Source organism: Gracilinanus agilis, chromosome 3, assembly GCF_016433145.1.
Source record: "Gracilinanus agilis isolate LMUSP501 chromosome 3, AgileGrace, whole genome shotgun sequence".
NCBI lineage: Eukaryota > Metazoa > Chordata > Mammalia > Didelphimorphia > Didelphidae > Gracilinanus > Gracilinanus agilis.
In genome coordinates, this window is record NC_058132.1 from 374,191,874 (window position 1) to 374,212,866 (window position 20,993).

At 36.9% G+C, this 20,993-nt stretch overlaps 1 protein-coding gene across 1 annotated transcript in view; it reads right to left on the minus strand.

Annotated features, from left to right (window-relative positions):
- The window catches only part of MAP3K15 (mitogen-activated protein kinase kinase kinase 15), a 131,415-nt gene extending 110,797 nt beyond the window's left edge, over nt 1-20,618 (minus strand). Inside the window, exon 1 of the mRNA XM_044669206.1 lies at nt 20,213-20,618. Within this exon, the coding sequence (XP_044525141.1) occupies nt 20,213-20,618 (406 nt within the window). The remainder of the gene's footprint in view (nt 1-20,212) is intronic.
- Nucleotides 20,619-20,993: the final 375 nt, after the last annotated feature.

Below are 20,993 nucleotides of genomic sequence, written 5' to 3' on the forward strand. Positions count from 1 at the left end.
ACATTTGAACTCAGTTTTTCCTGGTTCCCCACCACCTACCTTCCCTATATACTGATTAGTGGCCCTGTTTCATTTTGAATAGGATACTGCTATTTTAGGCAATTTGTTAAGACTAAATTTTAGCAAAATTGCCAACTTGAATTGGAAGAGAGTTTTCTCATCTTGGAGTTCCTTAATATCAATTAAGTCATCAGTCCAGGCCCCATCTTATATGGTCAGGACCTTGTTAGGAAAGGTCTATTCCTCATTATCCTTTGAATAAGTTGTTTTCCTGTTAATTAAGAAAAATGCAAATACTATCTTGAGGGATAAATTAAGTAGTTACCCTTAGGAAGAGCACTTTAGAAAAAGCTTATGGCCATAGTTCTAGTTTGTTTTTCCTAAGTTCTGTCTTTGTTTCATGGGTTGCTATCTACATTCAAGGAGGGAATGCCTACATTGAAGAGAGTGTAGATCCCCAGGGCATTTGAATGTTCTAACATATACTATTTCTTCAGTTTTATTCCAGTTTGTTCCTTCTCCAATCCATCTCACATGCCCAAAGGAATATCTCAGAATGGTCAAATCTTGGAGGCCATAGAATCCATTCCCTCATTTTACATATAAACAGATAAAAGTAGCTTTGAGCAAAAAAAAAAGTCACAGTAAAAAGAATATAAGGTTTGAAATACCAATTGACTTGCTGTTTGTTCCAAATAAAATAGGTTTCCAAATTGTTTCACAGGGCCTTTTGCTTTCCAGAATTATTTCATGTATCTCTTCCAAATGTTATAGTAGACAGGGGTGTGCTAGATCCCATTTTCTAACAGTGGGCTCAAGTCCATTGTTAAAGTTTCCTTGTGAGCATTTATGCCTTGAAAATCAGCAAAGCTGCAAATGAGAACCTGGCTGTTTTGTTGGGTGTCTGGACTTAAGAAAGTGATGGAGAATCATTAATAATGCAGATTAAACTTGTGTGTCATTTTTCCCTTATAGAGCCAGTTATTAATTTTTATTAGCATACCCTTATTATAAGGGTTTGATTTGTATTTGTTACCTGATATCTGGTCTTTAATTCAAGACAGAGTAGGTGATTGAGCATCATAAGATACAACATTGTCATGGGTCATTGAGATTCTGGGGTCTGAAAAGATTAGCTGATTCCTATTAGTCTCCAAAGTATAAAAAATCAGTCTTGCTAATAGATCCACTTGGAATTTGATAAGACACTTTTGGAGGGCATCTATTTCCTAGGATGCTGTTAATTCAGAAATTAAAATCCTTTGGCTAGAAATCTAAGCCAGGAAGTCTGGTCTCCTTTGTCTTCAACTATATAAGAGAACACTGAGTTTGGCATCTGAAGACCTGGATTCCAATTTCTAATCAACCACTGCTGGGCATACTTCTTAGTACTAGCTATAATGGATCTCATTAGTTTTCTCGAAGGGTTGTTTGAATGTACTTTGTGGGCCATGTGTAAATGTCAGCTTTCATCTTATTCTTACCCACCTGATCTTGGCCAAATATGTGAACCAGATTAAAATAAAATTGGGAAATACTTAACAAATATAAATTCAGTAAAATATAGATCATATTACATTTTAAACCAATTTGATGCCCATAGGGATCCTAGGCAATGGGGGTCAAGTGACTTGCCCAGGGTCACACAGCTGGGAAGTGTCTGAGGCCAGATTTGAATCTAGGACCACCTGCCTCTAGACCTGGCTCTCAATCCACTGAGCTACCCAGCTGCCTCACCTCCCCTAACCTCATCTGTGTTTACAATCTGACCTGGTACCAATTCCCCTCTAGAAATCTCCGAGTCACTATTTCTGTTTGGCCTTAACTGGGTTTGTCAGATTTTCTGTTGTTGTTGTTGAAACTTTTCAGCATAAGTTATTCAGGCACTGATTCTTTCTACACTCAATTTTATTATTGTCAGATGTTGCCAGGGGGAGAAAGACCTAGAAAACAGACTCAGTTGTCCTGAGATAAGAACATGAACAAACTCGTCCCTGACTTAGAGGCAGGTGATGTTCTAAAAGTTGAGTTGTAAACCAATTGCTTGGAATTTAAGAATACAATTCTCCCACTGAAACAGTATCATAAATGATGGCTCTCTAGTAACCCATTGGGTACAAGAGCTACATTGAAACAATCCCACCTCTGGAAACAAAACTCTTCCTAATCAAGTCAACCAGGATGTGGAAGACCTTGGAAAGAGTTTTGGTTTTTGTAGTGTGAGGTCAATGGTAGCAGCAGCTGATGGAGGAGAGAGAAGCATGGCTCAATAAGCCTTCCCTGGATAACAGGACTAAGGCTTGACTTTGGGCAGGGCAATATTCCCATAGTCTGACCAGTTATTGGAAAGTGGGGTGATATGGTGGGAGCCCTGGACCTTGTAACAGTTAAGAGAACAAACACTAAGTTTAGTTTCTGCCTTTGGCACTGAAGAGGCAACATAGTATTATGGGAAATGATTTCTATCCAAGGACTCAGATTCAAATCTCATTTCTGATATTACCTGTGTGATCTTAAATAAGTCACTTAATTGCTTTGGGTCTCAGTTTCATTATTTGTAAAATGAAGGAGTTAAACCAAATGGCCCCTGAAATCCCTTTCAGTTTTAAATATGTGATTCTTAATACTTCAGGTGGCAAAGCCATGCTTCACTTTACTCTTGATAGCCCCCTTGTTGAGATGCAATTACCATGTTGAGATGCAATTATCTTCCCCCTACCATTTTGAAACCATAATAACATCAGCTTTCAGAATGTTGCTATTCAGCTGCTTCAGTTGTGTTCAAATCTTCATGAACCCATTTAGGGTTTTCTTGGCAAAGATACCAGAGTGGTTTGCCAAATCTTTCTCTAGATGATTTTACAGATGAAGAGACTGAGGTAAACAGGGTTAAGTGACTTGCTCACACTCACATGGCTAGGAAGGGTCCAAGGTCATTTTTGAACTCAGAAAGATGAATTTTCCTGACTAGAGACTGGGATTCTAACCACTGCACCATCTACCTGTCCCTACAATTCTCAGAAGGGTGTGTCAATCTATTCTCATATTCCCTTATTCTCTTCTTTACAATCACTGTAATTTTCCAGATCAAAGTGTCCTTCCCTAGCTACCACTCCCTTAAGTTGATCTCCCCCTATTAGAATGTAAGCACTTTGAAGGCAGGGATTGTCTTTGCTTATGAATTAGTATAGTATTTAGCACATAACAGGCATTAAGCATTTTTTTCACCATTCATCCTAGTTGCATAATCATGAGTCAGTCATTTAACTCTTATCTTAACACACATCTATATTTTTTTGTGGTGGGGTGAGGGAGGTTGGAGACAGAAACAGTGATTTCGTTGTTATGGGGAATTTCCAGTGAGGAAATGTTTATCCATGCATATCTGCACCTGTTTTGCAAATCAAAGTCCTAGAAAGTTGCTTGGGGCATTGGGACATCAAATGATTTTCCCAGAGACACAGAGCCTATACAAGTTAGAGATAGGACTGTCACCCAAAGCTCTCTTCATTACAACATGCTTCCTTCATCTGTAAAATAAGCATAATATTTCCTAATATTTACCTTACAGAGTTATTGTGAAGATCAAATGAAATAAGGTATATAAGGTACTTTGGAATCTTTAAATATTATAAATGACAATATTATTTTTATTGGGTTTAGCAAAATACTATTCCAAAACCAAGAAGTACCCTTCCCTGAGAGCTAAAGAATAACACCAACCTTTGCCTAGAATTGAGCAAAATAGGAATAAATGAGTAGCTAGGTGGCACAGTAGATGAAGAACCAGGCCTTGAGTTAGAAGACCCGAGTTTAAATCTAGCCTCAGATACTTACTAGCTATGTGACCCCAGGCAAATCAATTACCCCAGTCTGTCTCAGTTTCTCATCTGTAAAATGACCTAGAGAAGGAAATGGCAAACCATTCCAGTATCTTTACCAAGAAAATCCCAAATGGGGTCAGAAGAATATGGCATGACTGAAATGATTGAATAATACAAGGAATAAAGAGAAGGGAAGGAGAAAGAAATACCTTCCTGGACTATGTATTATTGTGTCATATCACTGATAATAATAATATTTTTGGAAAATGACAAAAGGGATAGTTTAAGAAAGCCTAAGAAGACTTTATATGAACTAATGCAAAATGAAGTAAGCAGATTCAGGAGAAAAATGTATACAAGGACAATGGCAATGTAAAAAACAAAACAAAAACCTTTAAAACAATTAAGAATTCATATCAAGTCAATGACCAACCATGTCCAGAAGACCACGATGAAAGTATGCTACCCATTTCCTGACAAGTGATAAATTCAAGATGTATGATGGGACATACATTTTGGGACATGTCCAATGCAGGGATTTATTTTGCACGACTATACACATGTTACAAAGTTTCTATTCCCCACCCCCGCCCCCAACATGTTGGAGGCAGATAGTAGGAAAAAATAAATGTTTGTTAATTTAAAATTTAAAAACATTTCTCAAGATCATCCTTTTTCAGGTTAAGGGCAATAGGGAAAATTTTCAGGTCAAGAGTAATAGAGGAATTAAATCTCCCTATCATACCTAGGTTGGAAGTACAGCAGTCATTTACAGGCTGATTGGAATGCTAATTTGTTCAAAAGCTTTAATCTACTATTTTTACCTTTAACTTGGACTGGTTCATCCCTTCTTAGCTTGGTAGCCCTCCACCCCTAGAGACTTATCTTTCTAGTACCATACTTAACATAGACACCCAACACTTTTAGCCCTAATGGAGTTCAGAATTCCCAAACTCAAGTGACCCTTTAGTCTCAGTCTACCCCAGTGGCAAGGATTAAAGGCATATGCCACCAGGTCCAGTCTGAAGAGTCTTGATTAACATTGACATTACTATGACAAAAGTGCCATTTCCGCTACACTTAACCACATTTACAATATTGACTCCATTAAAAAATGCATTCTTGAGTCCAACCAATGAAAATGTAGAGATTTTTCCCCAAGAAAAAGAACTTCTTTAAAGTTATGGATAAAGATTCTAGTAATGTCTGTTCAGATGTAAAGGTCAATCATAAAGGCAGGTGTGGCATAAAGAGCAATGCTTCAACCACAAGATTCATGAGCATGGCTCCTTTCAGGTCTTTTGACCCTTAAAATCAAGCCATGTATAATTATACAGTACAATCCAGCAAAAAAGTACTCAAGTCACCCATGTAGTAGAAATAAGATCCTCATAACCTCTCAACATAAACAATAAGGAAGACCATTTGGGTATGATTTCTCAAAATAATGTAATTTTTTTTGTCTTAGAGAACAAAACCAAGACAAGATATTTATATCACTCTTATACTGTCAGGGTAATAACACACTGGGTCAGAATCAACTCTACGTCATTCAAGTGAGGAAAAGAATTGAGCCTAAAAAGTTGGTAAAAAAAAAAAAAGAAATGGAACATAGGAAGGCATTTCTCTTGTATATTAATGCTAGCTTTATGTTTCATGTGATTTGGCACACTTTATTTATTTAAAGCTAGACAGGACCCTAGAGATTAATAAATCCCTTCCTCTACTTCAGTATCACTTAGACTACAATACTTAGAGATTGTTATAGTACATGTACTTAGTAAACACATACAACCTTCACATATGGGATGATTTGCTACCAATCCTCAAAAGAAACCATGTACTACAGGCTATTTTTCTAGTAATATCAGTAAATTTGGATAGATGTAGTCACACTTTTTTCTCTGGTATTTTTTGGGACCAAAGACAATATAAGAAGAGGTAGTTGGAGGGAAGGGGATAAAGGGAACACCCTATTGCCCTCAAATAGGACAAAGCTATTGAATTTGTATGTGGATCAATATTGGAATCTTGGTCTTATCACCATAATACTCTATATGACTTACTGATTCACAAAAATGATTTTCTCATGGCAATATGTTAGAATGATTTGATTTCAACTCTTTAAATGATGTGGACCACATGAAGGAAAAAACAAGGAGCAAAATTTTGCTCAGAAAGTCAGGGAAAGTGGAGCTAAGATGGCTGCAGAGTAGTAGGAACTTTCTGAATCTCCTTCCAACCAATCAATACTGTATATTTGGAATTGGGAAGATGCCATTTAAAAGTATGTTATATATTTCCTATGGACACGTAGAGTCTTTGAAACTACATTTCCCATGATTCCTCATGGCAAACAGGAAATATGATGATGTAAGAGAGGGGATAAGTCTCCTGGGTGAGGAGGAAGTCGCTCTCTTAGCTACGGGGCGCGGGAAGATACAAAAGGTAAAAATGGCTGAGGCAATGTGAATTCTTACAGGCACATGGTCTATGATTTGTCTCTATCAGCATGGCTTTAATTAAACTACTAATTTCTATTATTATATCAATCTTTATCATTTTTAATCGTAACAATACAAAGCATCTCAAAAGGACAGAAATAAAAATCAAACAAGTAAAGGGGCTCTCCCATGGGGTGCAGCCTTAAAGGTAGGCAGTATTTGGAGATTTCCACACTATAAAGGGGCAAAACTACACTTATCAAAGCACAAGCTGATCACCCCTCCCCCACACCACCTACCACATCAGAGTCAGAGTGAGGGCCAGGAAATCTCTAAATTCTGTGGGGCTGGCTGAGCACAGACTTACCCTTGGGACCCGGGCTGAAGAGTGCGAAGCCTGAACAGCATAGAACAGAGGCTGGTCAGAAAAAAGCTGGCTACAGCAGAGGAAGCAGGGACTGGAAAAATAGCCCCAGAGCAAAACACTTTAAAGTACGTTACACAAAGAACTGCCTGGAAGATACTACCAAGGCAAAGCCCTGCAAGACAGAAACTAAGAAAGCAATGTCACCAACATGCTGGAACCACAATCCACAAGTAGCAAAATAAATAATCAGCAGTAGAAAAATCTTTTGACACTGGATAATTTCTATGGAGAAAAAGAGCAAAATACAGAAGCAACAGCAGAGAGTAACAAATAAGCAAATGCATCCAAACTTTCCAAAAAAAAGCAGAATTGGTCACAAGCTCTCTAAGAACTCAAAAAGGAGTTCAAGAACCAAGTAAGAAAGGTAGAAGGAAAGTGGGAATAAAAGTGGGAAAAAGAAATGAAAGTAATTAAAAAAAGAAAATAACAGCTTAAAAGACAAAATTTCCCACATGGAAAAAGAGGCACAGAAATCAAATGAAGTAATAAGGAAACTGGAGACCAGAATTGACCTTCTGGAAGCCATGAAAAACAGGATAGACCAAACAAAAAAGGAAAATCAAAAGATCATAGGTGAAAACCAGTCTTTAAAGAAAAGAATTAGGCAAGTAGAAGCTAATGATCTCAAGAGACAGGAAGAATCAATAAAGCAAAATCAAAAGAATGACAAACTAGAAGGGAACATAAAATGTCTCACTGAAAAGACATCTGACCTAGAAAACAGATACAGGAGAGAGAAACTGAGAATTATTGGTTTACCTGAAGGCCTAGAAAAAAAAATAAAAGCTTTGACATCATATTACAAGAAGTTATTCAAGAAAATTGCCCTGATGTTCTTGAACAAAAGGGCAAAATAGTCATTGAAAGAGTCCATAGATCATCCCCTACATTAAATCCTCAAAAGATAACCCCCAGGAATGTAATAACCAAATTCAAGAGCTTCCAGGTCAAAGAAAAAATATTGCAAGCAGTGAGAAAGAGACAATTCAGATATCAAGGAGCCTCAGTCAGGATTACACAGGATCTGACAGACTCCGCACTAAAGGATTTCAAGGCTTGAAATATGATATTCAGGAAGGCAAGAGAATTGGGTCTTCAACCAAGAATCACCTACCCATCAAAACTGACTATATACTTCCAGGGGAAAGTTTGGGCATTCAACATTTAACAAAACAGAAGATTTCCAAGCATTCCTAAAGAAAAGAACAGAATGAAATGGAAAATTTGATGTCCAAATACAAAATTAAAGAGAAACATAAAAAGATAAACAAGAAAGTGGGGAAAAAATTTTAAGGACTTCAGTAAGGTTAAATTGATTATATTCTTATATGGAAAAATTATATCTGTAACTCTTAAAAATTTTCATGATCATAGTAGATAGAAGAATTATTCATAGGTAGAGGTTTTGGTATTAAGTTGCTTAAGATGTCATAAAAAAAGGAGGGGAAATAGAGGATGGTACAAAGAGAAATTTGAAGGAAGAAAAAAATAGGATAAATTATTCCACATAAAAAGGCGCATGGTGAGGATGGGGTGTAAGAAGGGGAGGAAGAGAGTGGTAATAGGTAATACTTAAACCTTACCCTCAGTGGAATCAGTTCTGAGAAGGAAGAACGGACAGATCTATTGGGGTATAGAATTCTATCTTACCCTACAGAGAAGTTGAGAGAGAATAATGAAGGCAGGGAGTGGAGCAGGGAATATTAAAAGAGATAGAAAGTGAGGGGGGCAATTAATAGACCTTAAAGAAAAATAAGAGGGGAATAAAAGAAAGGAGTGAGAAGGAAAGTAAAATAAGGGTTAGGTTCAAACCCGGCCTCAGCCACTTCTCAGCTGTGTGACCCTGGGCAAGTCACTTGACCCCCATTGCCCACCCTTACCACTCTTCCACCTATGAGACAATATACCGAAAGTACAAGGGTTTAAAAAAAAAATAAGGGTGGGAAAACAGGGACTGATTAAAATCAAAATACTGATGTAGAAGGAAATAGTGAGAGAAGAAAGGGCAGAACTAAAAGAGGAAATCAAACTGGAGAAAACACAGGTGGTAATCATAACTCTGAATGTGTATGGAATGAATTCATTCATAAAATTAAAGCAGATAGCAACCAAAATCCTACCATATATTGTCTACAAGAAACATACATGAGGCAGGGAGAGACACACAGGGTACAAAATCTGACACAAAATCTATTGGGCATCAACTGAGAAAAAGAAGGTAGGAGTCACAATCATGATATCTGACAAAGCCAAAGTAAAAAGATATCTGATTAAAAGAGATAACAAAGGCAATTAAATCCTTATAAAAAGCAGTATAGACAATGAAGAAATATCAGTACTCATCAAGTATGCACCAAATGGTATAGCATTCAGATTTTTAAAGGAGAAATTATTGGAGCTTAAGGAGGAAATAGATAGTAAAACTATAGTAGTGGGAGACCTGAACCTTCCTCTATCAGATCTAGATAACTGAAGCCAAAAAAAAAAAAGACATAAGTAAGAGATGTGAATGAAATCTTGGAAAAATTAGAGTTAATATATATGGAGAAAAATAAATAGAAATAAAAAGGAATGCTCCTTCTTTTCAGCAGCACATGGTACATTCACAAAGATTGACCATGCACTAGGGCATTGCAAACAAATGCAAAAAAGTAGAAATAATAAATGCAATTTTTTCTGATCATAATGCAATAAAAATTATAATTAGTAAGGGTACATGGAGAGGCAAATAAAAAATTAATTAGAAATTAAATAATATGATTCTCCAAAATCAGTTAAAGAACAGATCATAGAAACAATAATTTCATTGAAGAGAATGACAATGATGAGACATCCTACCAAAATCTATGAGATGCAGCCAAAGCAGTAGTCATGGGAAAATTTATATCCCTGAGTGCATATATCAATAAATCAGAGAGGGAAGAGGTCAATGAATTGGGCATGCAAATTAAGAAACTAGAAAGAGAACAAATTAAAAATCCCCAGATAAAAACTAAATTGGAAATCCTAAAAAAATCAAAAGAGAAATTAATAAGATTGAAAGTAAAAGAACTATTGAACTAATAAATAAGACTAGGAGCTGGTACTTTGAAAAAACAAATAAAATAAAGTACTGGTTAATCTAATAAAAAAAAGAAAGAAGAAAATCAAATTAACAATATCAAAGATGAAAAGGATGACCTCACCTCTAAAGATGAGGAAATTAAAGTAATTATTAAGAACTATTTTGCCCAATTATATGGAAAAAAATGACACTTTAGGTGAAATGGGTGAATATTTACAAAAATATAAATTGCCTAGATTAACAAAAGAGGAAATAGAATAAATAATCCCATTTCAGAAAAAAGAAATTGAAAAAACCACCAAGGAAGACCCTAACAAAAAATCCCCAGAGCCAGGTGGATTCACAAGTGAATTCTATCAAACATTTAAAGAACAACTGTTAATCCCAATACTATACAAACTATTTGACAAAATAAGCAAAGAAGGAATTTTGCCAAATTCCTTTTGTGACAAAAATACGGTACTGATTCCAAAGCCAGGTAGATCAAAAACAGAGAAGGAAAACTACAGACCAATTCACCTAATGAACATAGATGAAAAAATCTTAAATAGAACACTAGGGAAAAGACTCCAGCAAGTGATCATGAGAATTATTCATTATGATTAGATGGGATTTATACCAGGAATGCAAGATGGTTGAATATTAGGAAAACCATTCATATAATTGACCATATCAACAACCAAACCAACAAAAATCACATGATTATCCCAACAGATTCAGAAAAAGCCTTTGACAAAATACAACACTCATTCCTATTGAAAACACTAGAAAGTATAGGAATAGAAGCGCCTTCCCTAAAAATAATAAACAGTATATATTTAAAAGCATCATCTGGAATGGGGATAAGTTAGAAGCCTTCCCAATAAGATCAGGAGTGAAGCAAGGATGCCCACTATCACCTCTATTATTTAACATTGTACTACAAACATTAGCAGTAGCAATTAGAAAAGAAAAAGAAATTGAGGGGATTAAAGTAGGCAATGAGGAGACTAAACTATCATTCTTTGCAGATGATATGATGGTCTACTTAAAGAATACTAGACATTCAACTAAAAAGCTAGTGGAAAAATCAACAACTTTAGCAAAGTTACAGGATACAAAATAAACCCACATAAATCATCAACATTTCTATATATTTCCAACACAATTCAGCAGCCAGAGTTAGAAAGAGAAATTCCATTTAAAATCACCCTAGACCAGTGATGGGCAAACTTTTTAAAGAGGGGGCCAAAGGAAAGGAAATGCTCATCTGTCAGTCTGTTTCTAAGCTAACACTTTCAAAGTTTCATTGTATTGTATCCTATTCATTATATTCATCAGATTATAAATAATGTCCTGCAGCCAATAGAACATTTCTGGGGGCCACATCTGGCCCGCTGGCCATAGTTTGCCCATCACTACCCTAGACAATATAAAATATTTAGGAATCTATTTGCCAAGACAAACACAGAAATTATTTGAACACAACTACAAAACACTTTCCATGCAATTGAAACTAGATCTAAATAACTGGAAAAACATTAATTGCTCATGGGTAGGATGAGCTAATATAATAAAAATGACAATCCTACCCAAATTAATTTACTTATTTAGAGCCATGCCTATCAAACTACCAGGAAACATTTTTATTGAATTAGAAAAAACTATAACAAAGTTCATTTGGAAGAACAAAAGATCAAGAATATTAAGGGAAAGAAAAGAACTTAAGACAAAGCAAGAGACAGAGAATATTACAAAATGTAAAATGAATAATTTTGATTACATTAAATTTAAAAGGGTTTGTGCAAATAAAACCAATGTAACCAAAATTGTAAGGGAAGCAACAAATTAGGAAAAAATCTTTATAACAAAAACTTCTGACAAAAGTCTAATTTCTCAAATGTATAAGGAGCTAAATCAATTGTACAAAAAAAAAAAAATCAAGGCATTCCCCAGTTGATAAATGGGCAAGGGACTTGAATAGGCACTTTTCAAATAAAGAAATAAAAACTCAATAAGCATATGAAAAATTCTAATCTCTCATAATTAGGGAAATGCAAATCACAACAACTCTGGGGTAACACTTCACACCTAGAAGAATGGCCAATATGATAGCAAAGGAAGGTCATAAATGTTGGAGGGGATGTGGCAAAATTGGGACACTAATGCATTGCTGGTAGAGTTGTGAATTGATCTAACCACACTGAAAGCCAATTTGGAACTATGCCCAAAGTGCTTTAAATGACTGCCTTCCCTTTGATCCAGCAATACTACTTCTTGGTTTGTGCCCCAAAGAGATAATAGGAAAAAATACATGTACAAAAATATTCATAGTTATGCTCTTTGTGGTAGCAAAAAAACTGGAAAATGAGGGGGTGTCCATCAATTGGGGAATGACTGAACAAATTGTGTTATCTGATGGTGATGGAATACTATTGCCCTGGAAGGAATAATGAACTGGAGGATTTCTCTGCAAACTGGAAAGACCGCCAGGAATTGATGCAGAGCAAAAGGAGAAGAACCAGGAGAACACTGTACACATAATATATTTTGGCACAATTAAATGTAATGGACTTCTCTACTAGCAGCAATACAATGACTCAGGACAATCCAGAGGAACTTATGAGAAAAGAATGCTATCCACATCTAGAGAAAGAACTATGAGAGTAGAAACAGAGAAAAATATATATGATCAATTATATGGTTCAATGGGAATATGATTAGAGATACTGACTTTAAATGAGCATTCTATTGCAAATATTAATAATATAGAAATAGGTTTTGAACAATGATAAATGTAAAATCCAATGGAACTGCATTTTGGCCCCAGGAGTGGGGAGGAAGGAGGAGAGGGGAAGAACATAAATCATGTAACCATGGAAAAATATTCTAAATTAATTAAATAAATAAATTTAAAAAAAGAAAGTCATGGAAAATCAAAATTCAAAAGGTATACAAGAAGTCAATTGGCTGTAACGAGGTCACAAGTATCAATGCTAGATGAAAGGAATGATTTTGTCATCTGTGAAGTTAATGTCTAACTTGAGTATTTTGAGGCTTGGGGCAAAAGTTCAGGCCCCTCACTTAGATGACCATTAACCAACTAGAAAAGTAAAAGAACCTGTAGGAAAAAGAATAGCCATCATTCCTATAGTTTTCTATGAGCAGTGAAAGTATCATATTTATTAAGGATGCTCACTCTTATTTTTGAGACACAATGCTGACATGAGTACACAGAGGGCAAAATTCTATCTCTAAGGTAACCAGGATCTAAAGACATATTGGACTAACTAAAGTCAACACTACGAAAAAAGTTGAAATCAAACCATTCTAACATATTGCCACAGGGAAACTTTCTGCAGAGGCAGAAAGATTACCAATTCCAGCAAAAGAATTTGATCTAATATTAAAAAAGGCTCTCTCTGCAGAAAGGAAGGAGAAAAAAAAAAACAAACAAAAAAATTACTGTGTTTTGTGTCCACTGCAGCTATTAGGTAATCTACTCCTGAGCTGCATAAACTCACAGCACAGTTCAAAAAGCATAAATTACTGTAGATGGCAAAATCCATATTAATAATAATAATTCACATTTACATAATGTTTTAAAGTCTAAAAATGCCTTTTTCACAACTCAGTGAGGTAATAAAGAGTCTGCAATTTTTCCAAACAGTGATTGTTACCAATATAAGCAATCAAAAAGTGAAACCCAAGAGCCCAGAGGGGGTAATGAGCATACTAAGATGACCTCTAATGTCAAATTTGCATCATAAATGAGAAGGTTCTCTACCAGTAACACTACAGACTTGTAGAATTCAATTGACTCAGCTCAGTCTCAGCTCTTTGAATATGAGACTATTAGCTTTAATGAGCCTCAAAAATCATACAATTCCATATATATTATAAAACTTTCTTACTGAAGCCAGATGTCAATTTTTAAAAAATATTTTATAGTTTCTCTACCAGAAAGCAATACCAAAAGATGGGGAAGTGAGGAAAAGAACAAATTTGAAAATACAGTATTGGTTAGCTAAAGTAACCAAGAATTGGGAGAGCTTAAATTGTAAAAAACAAAAAACCCAAGTAACTTTAAAGAATTCATATTTGAACTTCAGCAGTATCAATTTATCTTCCCCGAGTCATTTTCCAGAGTTAAAATAGCAAATCTGACATTGGTTTCCTTTGCCTTTCCTGACTTCAAACCTTTAAATGAAGATGCTAATCACCAAAGAAACAGCCTCGACTTTTTTTGTCTTTAAAAGGCAAATGGCACAAGACATTCAACAAATGCAATACTCAAAATTGGCTCTATTCCCACCCCTCCCTTTTTTTTTAACCCTTACCTTCCAACTTTGAACCAACACTATGCATTGGTTCCAAGGGAGACAAAACAGTAAGGACTAGGCAATAGGGGTTACGTGATTTGCCCAGTCATACAGCTAGAAAATATCTGAGACCACATTTGAACCCAAGACCTCCCATTTTGAGGCTTGGCTCTCTAACCCATTAGCAACCTAGCCACCCCCTCTATTTTCTTTCAAGTCTTTATGTGTGTACATACATACACACACACACACACAGCATGTATATGTGTGTATAGATAGATAGATGAAGAAAGTGTTTATTATATCATGCTATATTTTGTTGGAGTTAAATATCAAAATGGCAATATACATATTAATTTGTGGATCCCTTACAGTAATTCTATGGACCACAAGTTGGAAACTCCTGAAGTAGTCTAATCCTCTAACTTAATAAATGAAGAAACTGAAGCCCAAAGAGGCTATTTCTTGCCCAAACTAAACTAAACTCACCTCTCTGACTACAAACCCAATGCTCACAAACTGTGTGTGTGTACACACAAAAACACACATACTCATAGAATCCTAAAGTCCATATAAAATATATGCATATGTAAACACAAACATGCTGCTCATAGTTCTAAATACTTCATTACATATTAGTGTGTTTTTGTTTTCCTTTGCCACCAAAGAAGCAGCAGCAGCCTCCTCCTCCTCCTCCTCCTCCTCTTCCTCCTCCTCTTCCTCCTTCTCTCTCTCTCTTTTTAATCCTTACCTTCTCTCTTAGAACTGATACTAAGTATTAGTTCCAAGACAGGAGAGCATTAAGGACTAGGCAATTGAAGTTAAGAGACTTGCCCTGAGTAGTGTCTGAGGGCAAATTTAAACCTAGAATCTCCCATTGCTTTGTTTTTCTTTCAGTGATCCTCATCACCATACCTCTCTCTTGATTTGAGTAATTTGCTCTTATTTCTTCTTTTAGTTTTTTCTTTTTTCCATATCATAATATGTCTAAAATAATACATAATCATATATGAATAATAGAAATATCATTTTGGTACTTAATTACTCCAAAATATACTTTCTATAGAAAGAATGTATATCTGACTTTTTTGATTTGTGCAAATGTTCTAATTGATGAAATACAAATTTGTTTAAAGGCATTACTGATTTTAGAGTAATCTTTTTTTGTCAGTTTTATTTTTCCATTAGTAAAACATTTAAGTAGCACTTTAAAATTTACAAAGCATTTTACATAAATTCCATTCATTTGGGCCTCACAAAAAATTTATATGGGTATTTTATCCCAAATTTATAGATGAGGAAATGGGCTTAGGCAGATTAAGTGATTTGTTCATGGTTATATGGTAGGTAATTGTCAAAAAGTAATGATGGGGGGGGCAGCTGGGTAGCTCAGTGGAGTGAGAGTCAGGCCTAGAGACAGGAGGTCCTAGGTTCAAACCCGGCCTCAGCCACTTCCTAGCTGTGTGACCCTGGGCAAGTCACTTGACCCCCATTGCCCACCCTTACCAATCTTCCACCTATGAGACAATACACTGAAGTACAAGGGTGAAAAAAAAAAAAAAAGTAATGATGGAAGGCAAGTCTTCCTGAATCCATGTCCAGTGCTCTAGCCAATAAACTATTAAGTTATTGGATACTGATAGTACAACTGCTATAGTATAGGGAATTAATGAAATTAGAAAGTGTTAAAACTGAAGATTCCTGGACTAAAGATCTCTAAGGTGCTTTCAGTCCTAAATCTGATCCTGCTTTGAACCATTAACTACAACGTAAAATTTCTTCTGCAACATCAACAAATGATGAAGTGTACTCAGAGGTAAAATTCAATTCATGTCAGACATTCCAGAACTGGTAAGGAAACATTTGTGACCCCAAAAGAGATTTCTAAAACATATGAGAGGGGCAGCTAGTTAGCTCAATGGATTGAGAGCCAAGCCTAGAGACAGGAGTTCCTGGGTTCAAATGTAGCCTCGAAAATTTCCTTTGTGATCCTGGCCAAATTGCTTAACCCCCATTGCCTAATCCTTACTGCTCTTCTGCCTTGGAATCAATATACTATGTATATTGATTCCAAGAAAGAGGGTAAGGGTTTAAAAATAAAAAAATAAATAAAACCTGTTAGAAACAATATAATTGATAATTTCTCATAAAGAAATCTAACTTGTCACCTGAACATGCTAGATGTCATATAGATTGAGGAACCCAACATAACCCACTTATAGATACTTCAAAGATATGAAAATTGTAAAAAGTACAATTTTCTTAAACATTTGCTTGATCACATGGTCCAATGGGGATATGATTAGGGATGCAGACTCTAAGTGATTACCTTAATGCAAATATCAATATGGAAATAGGTCTGGATCAATGGCACATGTAAAACCCAGTGGAATTGATCATTGGCTATGGGAGGGGGTTGGAGGAGGGAAAGGAAAGAACATGAATCATGTAACCATGGAAAAACATTCTAAATTAATTTATAATATACATTATATATAATTATATAAAAATAATAAAAGATAATAAAATATTTTCAAATCACAAAAAAAGAAGAATTGAGTTCAAATCCAGCCTCAGACACTTAGTAGATAAGTGGCCCTGGGTAAATTAAGCCTCTTCACCTGTTTGCCTTAGTCCACTGGAAAAGGAAATAGCAAACTGTTTCAATATCTTTGCCATTAAAACCACACGGGTATTGGCATGCTATACTATGGTCCACGAGGTCATGAAGAGTTGGACACTACTGAGTAACAACAATAAATCTCAAACCAATGTAACTGAAAGCCTTAAAAGATTCTTCTCTGTTTTTCCAAAATCCCTCATAGGACATAGTGAGCAGGATGAAGAGAATCAAACCCTTTAACACTCCATGAAAAAGAAGCAGCAAATTTATACACATACACTCCCTCATTCATTCTTACATCAACTGGATTCAGAAAGGTGAACAATGTTTGCATGCAGGAATTTCCTTGGGGAAAAATGTCCAATAGACAAAGGTTTCAGAGATTGCTGAGAGGCATGTGTAGTCAAGAAAGTGCAACTCAGAATTTAGATGTTTCAGATCTGGCATTGTCACTAACTCACATCACTATCTAATTTTTGCCCTTCAGTTGTGTCTGACTTTGGAGTTTTCTTGGCAAAGATACTTTGAGGGATTTGTCATTTCCTTCTCTGGCTCATTTGACAGATGAGGAAACTAAGGCCACAGAATTAAGTGACTTGCCCAGGGTCATACAGCTAGTAAGTACCTGAGACCAGATTTGAACTCATGAAGATGAATATTCCTGATTCCAGGCACAGCATTCTATTCTCTGTACCACCAGCTGTCCTTTGTGATCTAAACGACATACATTATTTATTCTCTGAGGATTTCAAGTTTCCTCCTCTGTAAATTGAGGAGGAGGTAATGGAGGGGAATGTAAGCTCCCAGAAAATAAAGAATGTTTCATTTTTTATTTCTGTATCCCCAAACACCTAGCACAGTGTCAGACACAAAGTAGGCAAAGAATAAAAGCTCACGCAAAATCATTTAGTCAGCAAGCATTCATTAAGTATCTACTAGGTACCTGGCAATGTGTTAAGTTTTAGGGATATAATAGCAAAAACAAAACAATAAAATTCCAGCCACTGATGTCTAGGAGTTTACAATCTAGTGGAGGGGATGCCTCAGGGGACAACATGCAAACAACTATTTAATTCACAGAGGGAAGACACTAAGTATTAAGGAAGAATGGGGGAAACCTTGTTATAGAAGGTCAAATTTTAGCTAGGATTTGAAAGAAGCCAAGAAAACTAGAAAGCAAAGATGAGAAGTCAGTCAGTAAATGCCCAAAAGCTGGAGATGGTAAGCCTTCTAAAGGCTCTACCAGCTTAGACATTCAATGATTCTATGCCTAAATCTCAAAATGGCCATCTGATAAACGACGAATAATCTGATGGTCTTTGTTTATTACAAAAACTTGAGATCAAACTCATTTAGTTCAAGTAATCTGGAGAATTCTAGGGTTGGCTTCTCAACAAGTCTAGAGAGGATAAAGATTTTTGCTGAAGAGCATATTCCTAAATCAGGGACTGTATCATCAGGAGACTGTTTTTTTTAATCCAAGAACCTAATCAAAGATGTTTGAGAAGGCTTGGCCCTTCTTATTTTTCAGTAGAAAAGTAGCTTCTGCCAAAAACAGATCCTGTCCACTTTGCTAGTCTCAAGGTTTTTTCACATCTACCTATAAGGTTGGGTGGGATAACTGATGGATGGGAAACTGAAAGACAGCAACTTCTCAGAGAATTGTAATTATTACAGTATCCCTGACTATTGTCAGATCCTTTCAGGGGCCAGGAACTCAAGACACAGTCCAATTAGCCTCCACATTTGTTAGGGTAATATCTAAGGAGGTTCTCCCAAATCTCTATTAAGAGAAGTCACAATCTAATGAAGGGGATAACATGCAAACAATATACATATACAAGATAGAGTGGAGATAACTTTTTTTATGGTTGTCATTAACTAGGGTTGGGTTCAGCTAAATATGGTGCTTCTCCAGCTGTTCTCCTGCTTCAATAACAGGATAGAATATGAAATCAATAACACACACATTTCCTCCCCCCACCTTTGCTACCATCATAAGAGAAAAGATGATCATATATACAATAAGACATATGTACTTGGTGGGTTATGTTGGAATAGAAGTGGAAAAAAATACTATGTAGAGAGTATGATATATATAATGGAATGAGCATCAAACTGAGAATTGAAAATAGGGTTCTAGGTATCTAATTGATGAAGTATTGGGATTGTAGTCATGAAGACTTGAATTCAAATTTGAATTGATGCTTTTTGATTGGGTAAGTCATTTGACCTCTGTTTGCCTCTGTTCCTCAACTGTAAAATGGGGATAATAACAGCACCTACTTCCCAGGATTATTTTGAGAATCAAATATGATATTTGTAAAGCACTTAGTACAGTCTCTGGCACACAACAGGTACTATATATATATATATATATATATATATATATATATTTCTCCCTTCCCTTCTTTTCCCCTCCTAGAACCAATACTCTCACTAGTTATGTTACCTAGAACAAGCCACTTAATTTCCATGAACCTTCAGTTTTCACCTGAAAAAAATGAGTGGATTATCTCAGAAAATCTGCAGGATCCATTTATCTAACACAGCATGGTTCTCCAGGTAAGCACAAGATATTTTTTCAATTGTAAAACATCTGGAGGAGTGAAATGAAACCTATACATTTGATTATGTGTCCAGGATGAGTTAATACCTAAATGGTAGATTTGCTTCCATGTGTATCCAATATTTTAAAAGATTAAATAAATGGGTAGTAGTTATTAATGTTAATTTCTCCATCTATAAAAAGGAGACAATACAATCCCTCCTATACTTTTTGGTATAGTAACAGTGTCTATCTAATGCCACACTACTTCTCTATATAAAAGAAATAACTAAAAGTTAGCATTTAAATTGAGGAAGCTAGGTGGCTCAATGAATTGAGAGCCAGGTTTCAGGACAGGGGATCTTGGCCTCAGACAAAATCTGGCCTCAGACATTTCCTAGCTGTGAAACCCTGGGTGAGTCCCTTTACCCCACCTGTCTAGCCCTTAATACTTTTTGGCCTTGAGCACCAATACACCACATTGATTCTAAGAGGAAGATAGGGGTTTGTTCTTAATGATGTTAAGGTTTCTAAGCATACGGTAGGGAAAGAAGAGCCCTAAAGAGAATCAGATAGGTACTGGGGAGATTAAGAGGGATCTTCTTGTCAGAGCAAGGAACTTGGTGTCATCACCTAGATTTTGGAGCTCTGCTACTTCCTACCCTGTGCCATACCTATGAGCCCAAGTTTCCTCCTCTGTAAAATAAAGTGATTGGACTAGATGATGACCCACTGTGATATAGCAAAAGTAATATATTTGAAGTCAGAAGACCTTAGTTTAAATCCCACCTCTGCTACCTACCATCTGTGTATAGTCGCTTCACCTCCTAAAACCTGTTTCCTTAATCTGTAAAATGAGGGAGTTGGCCCAGAAGACCTCTAAGGTCCATTTCAGCTCCAATTCCTTTGATCCCGAGTGGCCATGAGATATTAGGCTCTACTTGGGGCCTGGCTCCAGAACTGGTCCCTCCTGATTCTCACCTGCATCGTAGAAGGTGTCCAGCACTGCAGTCTCCCCGAAGTCCAACTCCCCGAAATTGACAGTGGCGAGGTGGGCCCCTTCTGCCTCACAAGCACGCTGGAGGCATTGCAGCGCCCCGGCCTCAGGGCTGCCCCCTGCCCCACTCTTGGGGCTATCATTCAGCACATATACCGCCCGCAGGGAGCGCTGGCGACCCCCTGATTGGCACCCACCACTGCCCTCCCCGCCTTCGGGGGCCACCCCTGCCCCGTCCAGTCCGTTTCCCACGAGCTCCACGGCATCTCCCCCGGAATGTGGTTGCTGGGGCTGCTGGGGCTGTAGCTGCTGATTTTGTTGGGGCTGTTCCGCTGCGGCCACAGGCACCCCAACAGGAGAAACGCCAGAGCCCACGCCGCTGCTTTCCATAGGGACTACCTGGACCTCCCGGTCTCAGCGTCCTTTACATGTACGCCCCGAAGGGGTGGGGGAGATTCAGGATCAGCCCACTAGAAGCCGGGCTAAGGACTAGGGGAAGAAGGGAGTAGGGTGGCCCCGAGTGGAGAACGAAGGGGACAAAGGGAGCAAGGGGGCCCCGAGAGAAGACCGGAGGAAAGAAGAGAGGAAGGTGGCCCCTGGCGTTAGGTGGGGATTGCCTAGAGCTTGGCTTAGAAACAAAGAGAAAAAGGAAAGAGAAAAATTTGGAGGAAGACTAGAGAGGACTGATCCGCCTGGGTTGAGGCTGGCTGGCTATTGAGCTTGCAGCAAAACCCTGAAGCAACAACCCGCTATTAAAACTTCTCG